The sequence below is a fragment of the Electrophorus electricus genome, chromosome 1 (assembly GCF_013358815.1).
Source record: "Electrophorus electricus isolate fEleEle1 chromosome 1, fEleEle1.pri, whole genome shotgun sequence".
Taxonomy (NCBI): domain Eukaryota; kingdom Metazoa; phylum Chordata; class Actinopteri; order Gymnotiformes; family Gymnotidae; genus Electrophorus; species Electrophorus electricus.
The window spans coordinates 24,598,684-24,608,683 of NC_049535.1; the positions used below are offsets into that span (position 1 = coordinate 24,598,684).

At 45.1% G+C, this 10,000-nt stretch overlaps 1 protein-coding gene across 5 annotated transcripts in view; it reads left to right on the forward strand.

Moving 5' to 3' along the window:
• Nucleotides 1-2,480: 2,480 nt before the first annotated feature.
• The window catches only part of pdgfab (platelet-derived growth factor alpha polypeptide b), an 18,993-nt gene continuing 11,473 nt past the window's right edge, over nucleotides 2,481-10,000 (forward strand). Inside the window, exons 1-4 of one of the 5 annotated variants that reach the window (XR_004776089.1) lie at nucleotides 2,481-3,252; nucleotides 3,954-4,050; nucleotides 8,710-8,829; nucleotides 9,900-10,000. The exon at nucleotides 9,900-10,000 is cut by the window's right edge and continues 90 nt beyond it. Coding sequence is in view for 1 of the 5 variants with exons in the window: in XM_035526452.1 (XP_035382345.1) it covers nucleotides 3,190-3,252; nucleotides 3,954-4,050; nucleotides 8,707-8,829; nucleotides 9,900-10,000 (384 nt within the window). In the remaining 4 variants the exon portion in view is untranslated. Of the gene's footprint in view, nucleotides 3,253-3,953; nucleotides 4,051-8,706; nucleotides 8,830-9,899 lie in introns of all 5 variants that reach the window. The other 4 variants (XR_004776088.1, XR_004776087.1, XR_004776086.1 and 1 more) reach the window with 4 other exon arrangements.

Here is a 10,000-nt window from a genome sequence, read left to right on the forward strand (position 1 = left end):
CATTGATTCAGCTGTGTCATTGTTTACAAAAGAGTGTGTTGCTCAGACTGGAGAGGGTCATATTGCTTGGTGGAGGAACGTAATGTTAATGTACCTTTGAACAGAGAGCCTCTTCTCGATTACCACTGTAAAACGTGTGTGTGTGTGTGTGTGTGTGTGTGTGTGTGATTACATGTGTGAACGAGTGACAGGAGAACTACTTATAAATAGTCGTGGGGTTTGCATGATAAAGCACGATGACATCCTAAACTGTCAAATCAAACCCACTAATAGTGCTAGCCATGTAATCACTGCTCACTAAGGGAGAGATTGGCCTTTCTCTTGTTTTAGGTCTAGGAAAAATGACAGCGAGAGAAAGAAAGGGACTCCTCTCTACCGCTGCCTGCCCTCTGACTCACTCACTGATACAGCACAGGAACGGCCTCCCTTCACTTTGTGCCACTTTGTCTGGATGTCTGTGTTTTCCTTGCTTTGCCCCTGTTAGCATGGCACAAGGCTAAAAATAACTCTGCACGGCTTATCAGACAACGGCGGTGGAGAGGCCCTTTCTGCTCATTCTCAGACAGACGGCGGGAATTGTGGGGGCCGTAACGTTACCACGGCTTGTCTGGAAAACTCCCCGATTTTGCCCTTTTTGCCCTTTCCTTTCGCGAGTGGAGTGATTAAAAAGGGGCGTCGGACATATACGTAGAAATGTAGAAGGGGGGTCAGCAGATTGCTCGAAAATAGATTATTACGTTCTTCGCTCCTGACAGACGGATGTGCTCTAGATCTGAGCTGCCCGAATCAGGCTGCGGCGCTGACGGTCCGCCTTCCCGAGACTCTTTAACGCATTGTAACCATCTCCGTTCGTAAAGACGTCTGGGGATATAACGTGCCATCCGCCAGCAGTTGACCACGAGGGCCTGGTGCGGGTTCCTACGGGTTCCTGCAGGTTCCTGCCGTCCCGGTCCATCTTTACTCAACTCCCTCACAGGATTGCAGGGCCATCGCTCCATAAGGAGCTCCTGTAGGCTGCGAAAAGTGGAGTCAACCGATCTGAAAACTCTGCCCTGCGCTCCATGGGTTTATGGCTGCCTTTACAGCATGCCGGCTTCTATAAACCTCTTTACTGGGCTTGGTGTTGTTAGGTACACACAGCCTAGTTGCCAGTAAACATGCTGTTTATAAGCATGTGCTGTTGAAGAGAATGCTCTCCCTCCCCTGCGTCTGCCAGCCTCTTCTTCATCAGCCATCCTCCTCCACCATGATCCTTCAGGTGTCCTCCTCTCTCCTCCTGCGTCCCCTCTCCTCCAACCGTGCCCCCCTCTTTCGTGCCACTAAGCTGCTCCGTCTCCTCCACGTCCTCCCCTCCAACCTCCTCCCTCTCCCTCTTTTCCTGACCAGGAGGTGAGTAAGTGATGACATACTTATCGCCAGGGGTGACCTCACAGATGGGTCATAGGCCCGGTCTTCAGTCATTCACCACATTATGCAGTTAGCAGCCCAGACAGCACATGGAACCCGTGCAAATGTCAGACCCGTGCGGACGGAAGTGCAAACTTTTCTACACAAAGGAAGATCTGTGCAGAGGCTGCATGGAATTCCTGACGCTTGCTGCTAAGTTTAATTATACCTGTGCATTAACTAAACTTGCATTTGAAATACATTCTTTCCCTCTGTGAGGAAAGAACTCAAGCCACCTTATATGCTTATAACCCATGTATCATTTTCAATGTAAACACTCAGCTCTCCTTAACATATCATTTGATACTTCATAATTTGCTACATTCTAAAAGGCTATTAATTAATTTATGGCTCTGGAATTGCCCCCCCCCCCCCCAGGGTCTGTCTTAACTTGAACCTGGTAAACTGATCCTGCTCCCTTACCATACTGTGGTTCCTGCAACCACTTAACCACATCTTTTTATCTTTGAGACCCCAAGGGCTTCTCTGTTGACGTCTGCCTTACCCCTTAACATGTTACTTTGAAACTTCCCCTGAGCGTGTTGAGACGTGGCTCTTTCATGTTCCCGTTTCCATCACTATCTTTGATCAGACCTGGCAAGATATTTATATAATACCCAGTGGAAAATAAGTGTTCCATTATTATTATTATTATTATTATTATTATTATTATTATTATTATTATTATTATTATTATCAGTAGTAATAGTGGTGGTGGTAGTAGTATCAGTATCAGTAGTAATAGTAATAGTGTTGTTGTTGTTGTTATTGATTATATATATATATATATATATATATATATATATATATATATATATATATATATATATATATATATATATATATATACTTGAATTACTACAATGAATTACTTGAATTAACACTACAATGCGTCCGAATTTAATTTGCTCTTGATCGCCCAGGGAAGGGGGCAGGATTACATTTTGCATTCAGTGGCCAACCAACCAGGTCCCTTGTGGATTGATGCGAAAGCGGCGCAGCGCGAGGGGAGGCGCGTCTGGTCCGCGGCGCGGGGCGCTATATTCGGCGGCTCAGAATTGCTGCGGACTTCATTCACAGCACTACCGAGGAATAAGACGGACCTGCCGTGCACTGTGGAAAAATCCGCCAGCTTTTCCTGCGTTTCGTCTTTGTTTTATTTTCTCCTCGGATACGAATCTGGAACTGTACAACTATGAGGCGGCACACATTTTTTAGGATCCAATTTTTAGCTTTTTAAAGTGAATGGACCTAAATATTGTGCTTGACTCACATTTTCTAAGTGTTAATATAAGTAATATATTGCATTTTATTCGATAATATTAAGCATAGGTGTATTTGATATATTATTTACAAAGAGTATTTTTATTTATGATTAACTATTGCAGCAACTAGAGCAATGCACAGAGGTTACTCTCTGGGGATTGTTAAGTCATACTGGTTGGAACAACCATGTCGACCTTTTGCCTGTTCGGTTGTTTTCTGAGAGGCGAGACAGGGGACGCTGGACCTGCTCAGACCATAGAGTGACAGCGCCTTGAGTCACTGACAAGCAACTTTTAAACACCGTCGGTTTTCTTTCGGTAGTTTAGTTGGCGTGGACAGTCGTAACAGAGAGATACAGCCAACTCCCACGCTGCGCTTTCTGAGGCATGGTTCTGGATTTCGTGTGCTCAGGAGCGATACAGCAGCTCCGTCAGAATCCGTCTTTCTTGTTTTGGGGGAAATTGAAATTAAAAGGAGATGAGAACCGTACTCTGCTACTTCCTGCTCTTGAGCTCATACCTGATGCTTCCCGCTGCTGAGGTAACAAAAAAAACAGGCAAATCGAAGTTTTATGAAGCAATGTAAGGCTTATCGGTACCGCAGGTCCATTCTAAACGCACAGAAGCCTTTAAACGCTGCATGTCCAAACTCCCTGGTGACGAAGGGGTTTTTCGTGTGGGGAAGTATTGGGTCGGTACTCGAGTAATGATTACATATTCATATACATAATTAATACCTTAATACGTTTTAATCTGTTTTTATCCGTATTTTGCATGCGTAGTGTAACAACAAAGTTGCAGACTTTTCCTGATAGTTAGAAATTCTAAAATGTCCTAATATTCGTTTAAAGCAAAGAATTCAGGGGGAAAAAACTTAATGCCTGCGGCTGACAGGCTGATAAAACTGTTTTCTAGTATTTACAACCACAGGCAGGATCTTTAAAAGGATCTTAAAAGCACACGTTCCTGTAACCGTTGCGCAGTTATTAGACAGAGTGTGTCCTGGTGCGGGGGGCACTTGAGACCGTGTTTATTTTGAGCAGTGCGATGAGTTCTTCGCTGCGCAGCAAGTGCAACCTTGCGCTGAACTCGCGCTTTTCAGGCGCAGCTGAACAAAACATCTGCAGGATATCATTAATAACGCGTGGAACTGCGGCACATTTAAAGGTCATCTCCATATTAATGTCACAAGAAATTACAAGTGGTTTAACTAATGTGGGCTCTTTTCTATTTTGGTTGAAGGAACTCGGGATCCCTCAAGAGCTGATAGAGAGACTGTCGCACAGCGAAATCAACAGCATCAGCGACCTCCAGAGGCTACTGGAGATAGACTCCGTAGGTAAATCCTGCTTCATGTCTTCTCCGCTATGAACTTTGCTCAAGACTAATCTGGTGTGCTGTTTGCCATGGCGCGCGTTGTATCGGCATTAAGAGCCAACGCAGACAGGATGCAAAACTATAATGCAGATAAGCAGCTATAGACACTTGAATAGACAATGGCGAACGATAACAATAGGCAATTCAAACTTGATATGAGGTATACCGGAGGATCAGTCAACCAATCAGTTGTAAAAAACAAACAAATTAATTATAAATCAATTGAATTATTTGAAATTTGTCGCTTAAAACGCCTCAGCGATTGTCAATAGTAGACAAGACTTGTAGTCGGTGCGGGTATGAATTGAAACTAAAAGGAAAATTAAATTAACCCTACTATATTGAATATTATAAATGTAATAAATATTGCCATATCCATCCCCCTAAAACAGTCAATGCGACAGCATGCTATTCCTATTACAGCAAATCTCCGTGCGTAAAAATAGCTCGCAAGAAGTTCCATTTTAGCTTGTACAAGTTTGGCCTCGGCCTTTTGAATGAAAATAATGCTTGACTGTACATTTCTGTGTTTAACATTCACATGTCGTGAGGACAAAGTCGGACTTTCGCAGTGGCCTGTGCTACAGTATCCTTGCTCGAGTTCGCAGGGCAACTCAGTGTTATAGTGGGAGGATCATGTACACGATTCCGTGGAGCGATGGGCGTGAAGCGCAGTCGTGTTCATTCTGCTAGTTCATGCTTCTCTCTCTCTCTCTCTCGTTTAGATAATGTTACAGGGTGCGGAGGTACAACATGTGTACGTTCACTTGAGCTTTTATTTACACAGGCACTCACTAGCTATCAAACGTGGATTTTCCTGCGATAAAACACTTTACGATTCAGTAGAAAATGTCCCGAAACTGCATGATCTTCATGTTCTTATTTCTAACTTACATTCTATCCCAAAACGACGTTATTTCCTTCAAACACCAGAGCATATAAACTCCTTTAGTTTGGCGCGTTCGTTATTGTGCCCTACCTTAGCTATCTGTGCAAAAAAAAAGGTTCATCAACTTTCATCCGCAAATTAGTTTCGAGTTCGCAAACCAAGCGAGAAGGCACGTTATGCCCGGTGCAATTTAAAAGTGTGTGTAGAGTGATAAGAGGTGTTTATAATCGAATTAAAATGTTTCTCTGCAAACCGTGGAATGCGTTGTGTTGGGGGACGGGCTGTAACAGTAGTACTCTGATTATTATTACCCTAACATAAATCAGCCTGTCTGCGAGGTCCGCTAAGGCGCTTAAAAGAGCTGACGCCAGCGACGGAGTATTTTCAGACCGTTGTTGTAGTGAGCAAGAGAGTAAAGCTACATTGGACTACATGGATACATTCCAGGGAGGGATGAGAGAAAGAGCGAGAAAGAGAGAGAGAGAGAGAGAGAGAGAGAGAGAGAGAGAGAGAGAGAGAGAGAGAGAGAGAGAGAGAGAGAGAGAGATTGCAAAATGTTACAATAATGAATCATTGTTAAAACTTTGCGCTTTCAACAGCATTCGACATCATTATATAGTTAGCATATAGTTAGAACTTGCGCAAGAATCAGATCCAACATAACATTTTTCCCTGTAAATACTGCTTAAAGGGAATTTGGGAGTGTCATAAGCTCTTATAAACCAAGCAGCTGATGACTTGTAGGATGTAAAACACCGTGTATATTCCTGTGGCAATTTGGAATACAGTTAGACTTCCTTTGGCTTGAATGCAGTCCTCAAAATCCCTTTGTGGCTATTGAATGTTCTCCAGAGATCATATGTGTTCTAAGATATGTGACAGATACACACTGATATTATAAGTAGAGGAGCTATGCTGATTTAAAAAGCCAGTTAAGTCAGTGTTAGAGAAGACTCAGTTATTGTGAGAGCTGAGAGGGCGTGTTGACTCAGGATCTGGTGTCCCAGTGTTCGGAATCAGTCCCCGGAGTCCATATTGTAAATAGATCTGAACTGATTAAAGTTACACCAGAATACTTTTACAGCTTTAGATGCATCAGTCAAAACTAAAAGTCATATGAACACTACAAAATCTGCAACGCTGGCTGGCAGAAAGGTGTGGGGATTTCTAAGGTATTGTCAGAGTTAAGATGGCTAATAAGCAAAAGAAGGCCACTTCTCTTTTTAATGTCATGGCAATGCGATGACTTTTCACATATGTGGATGGGATATTTAGTCCACTACAGCAGTGCGGTTAGCCCTGCTCCCACCAGAGGCCTGGACTACTGGGTCTGCTGTTTCTCTCCTTCTCCTTGATGCACTTGTAGTGAGTGAGCCGATAAGTTAGCGCTCTGCAGTGCTGTGTGAGCATTCTCCCATGTCAGTAAGGGTTTGGAGTCTTAGAAACATCGGAAGGGTAAATGATGGAGGATTTGGGTCTGATTTAGTACCAGGTCCTTTGTCACCATTATTTTAAAGCGGGTCCTAGTGAATGGGCTTTATGTCTTTTATTCTTAATCCTACTGAAACAAAAAGGTTGTGTGTATTGTGTAACTCTCGTTTTAAGTGTTGTGTTTGGAATCTATGCAAAGAAAAGAAATCACTGGCTTTCACTAATTTATTACATAAAAAGGGGGAAAAAAGACAACTGAATGTTATGCAGTAGCACTTCTTTGCCAGTAGGGGAAACAGCGACATTGACTGGTACTGTTCTTGTCTCATCAGCAGTCATGCCAACTCCAAAGGTCACGCAGTGTGTTCCAAATGGGTTTATGAGTTTATAATCATCGAAACTTCACACCTGCTTTTTGCTCCCTTAGTGAGTGACTATTCTTGCCCATATCAGCACTGAGTTTTTATACCAGCCCGTTGCCACAGCTATCGTTGTCCTGAAGGCGACTATGAGGTGTCGGCCTAACGGGGCGCTGTGGAGGCGGCAGTCACGACACATACAGGGAGCACAGGGAGGACCGTCCCGTCCTTCTGCAGAACAGAATGTTTGCTGAACTGCCAGGCTGGGGGCTGGGGGGTTGGGACTTCGTGCTGAGGGAGCAGCCAGTTGCCCCACCGCCACCCCTCACCCCCGGCTCGTCCGTCCGTCCGGCTCGTCCGTCCGTCTGGCTCTGCCAACCACCTTGCTCCTTTTTCCCCCTGATGAAAGGAAAACAGCAGAGAGGCAGCGGGCTCCTATAGGAGCAGAAGAAAGGCAAAGTCAGTCTGTGAAGGACTGCTTTATGCTCCGCACTCGGCTTCATTCAGGCCGCTGACACAGCCTCCCCCCGGGGGGTGGGGTGGGGTGGGGGGATCTACTGCTCCGACACTCACAGAAACAGAAAGGATGAATGAGGGCACAGGGGCCACTTTAGAGGCCTGTGGCGGTGACCCGTAGTGATAGGTGAAAGGGAACGTCCGTACACATGTTTGCTAGATGTAGAATTAGAAATGGCCATGTCTATTTGATGCGTCATCCACTTGGGTCTCCCCTACATGCTCTGTTTTGTCTTGGACCAGTATTTAGCTTGGGCTTGACTGGGCCAGGGAGAGCCCCTTTGAATGAATGAATGAATGAATGAATGAATGAATGAATGAATGAATGAATGAATGACAAAGCACTCCCTGAATGAATGAATGAATGAATGAATGAATGAATGAATGAATGAATGAATGAATGAGCAAACAAGCAAATGAATGAATTAATGACTGAGTGAGCTAGCAATCAAATGGAGGCTGGAACTTCCATGAGGAGAGTCAGGACTAGTAACATGGAATGGAGTAACGCTTTTGTTGACATCCCACCTTTGTTTCCTGCCAAGGCAGAGAGTGCTTTGTTGTCATGGAGATAGAATGTGGAGTTGCAGGAGGGTGTCGAGGAGTTCGGAGCGCTCCGTGGTATTCCTGGAAGACCCGCCCTCACTGCAAACTCTGGCCTGGGTGCAGTTCTCCTCATAAGTAACATTCCGTAGATTAACCTTTCATCAAATATCTACTTTTGCCAGTACATGCCTCTCTGTTGCTTGTACTGAGATGTCTAATAAAATAGATTAGTATCAGATTGAGATTGCACTAGCGATAGTGACCAAGTCTGCAGTGATATTCAAGGCCAGAGTGATATTAACTGTCTATCAATTACTATGTACCAACGAAAAAGCAAATCTTTTATGAAAATACAGAATGTACAATGTAGCATTTCTACACTGCAGCACTTGAGATGAATTGTTCAGTTGCCACGAATCAAAACTAGAAATGAATGTCTGCATATATGCACAACCAGTGTCCACTTCCTGTAGCGGCCTCGTTCTTTAAAGCGCAAAAAGGTTTGTGTAAATCATAAGACATATAATCAGAGTGTTGAGTTCTGCCTTAGTGAATGTATGGTGACATATGTTCCAAGTGGCAGCATGACATCACCCTTCCTCAACCCCGAGGCAATCAAGGTGGTTCATTTTCAGTGACGCCGGAGACTAAAGCGCTCATTGTTTGTTGTGGAAGGAGCTTGTAAAAGCTTTAAAAGGGAACTGTAAGAGGAAATGACCTGCCATTTCAGTATAGCCGCATGCTTTCCACAGGCTAATTTAGCCATCACAGAGCTTCAGGGAGTGCGGTGAGGCGCGCTACCTTGGGGAGGGTGATTACTTCTTTTCCTTCTTAAATCCCGTAATGTAGAAGTAACGTGTGTGCCTTGTGTTGTGAGGAGGCGCAGGAAATGAAGTGATCGAGCCGGCCAGACCACGGCACCAGCACCAGAAGAGCCACTACCATGGCTCCTCCCAACTCAAGAGCACCCAGCTGCACCGCAGACGCAAGAGGAGCGTGGGTAAGAGCTGCAGGGTACTCGAGCTCCTCTGCACTTATGGCTAACTGGCAGCAGTATGCACATGCAGATGCAAAAAGGAGCATTAATAACTAATCATTTTTGCACATGCCATATCCTACGATTCATCTGTCCTGCAGTCCTTTATATATGCACATTTTGAGGATGCATTTAAAATAAAAAAGAAACATAAAAATCTTTCCAATCAGCTTGATCAGTACCAGGTCCCTCTGAGATGTGCTGACACATATACTAGAAGCCAGATAAATTGTCTTTGACTCAGGAAATTATAACGATTGGAAAACAGTTTTGACCAACTGCACGCTGGTAGGCCATGCCGTTGGAACACTCATGACGTGAGTTGGAAAATATATCCCTGAGTGGCGAAATTCCTGGCATTCAGAATTCATGTCACAGCTTGTTGAGCTGAGCGTTTAGATGAGCAGGTACAACACAGAGACAGAATCGCAAGAACTACACACAAGGACAGCACACTTGTGTGCAGAGCGCTGTGCAGGGCATGAGACCCTAAGAGTAGCCTCGGCCCCTTTACCTGACACGCTGCTCGGAGGGCCCGGGCGTCTCGCTGGGCCCCCGCAGTGGTTCCCGGGCTCTGGTTCAGGGAAACGGGGGGGGGGGGGGGGTCTCCAGGCTGTGTTAATAGCAATCCTTCATGTCTGCCCCTCACAGGGGCTTTTGTTGGCCAAAACTACTCTGTCTATAGAGACAGGCTTTCACAAACGTGTGTCCGACTCTCCGAGCTGCTGTGAAGGGACAGAGAGTCCTTCCAATGCAGAGACGAACTGACTCATGGGCTGACTCACGAGTCCCACGAGACAGACTTCATCGGTTAATGCTGATAATCTTGTGTACTTTGTATGCTTTGCTTATGTAATTATAATGATTTCATCACCTCTTTCCCCAGGATAAAATCCAATGCATTTCGCTAGATGTTACAATGGCTTGAGCTTAGCGGGTGGGCGCAGGGAGTTCTGTGTGCTGCAGGTCTCTGGGTGGGTGACGGAGTGTTTCTCCATGTCACGACCCTCCGCTCTCCTCTTGTTCCCATGCAGTGGAGGAGGCGGTGCCGGCGGTGTGTAAGACCCGCACGGTGATCTACGAGATCCCCCGCAGTCAGGTGGATCCCACCGCTGCCAACTTCTTGATCTGGCCT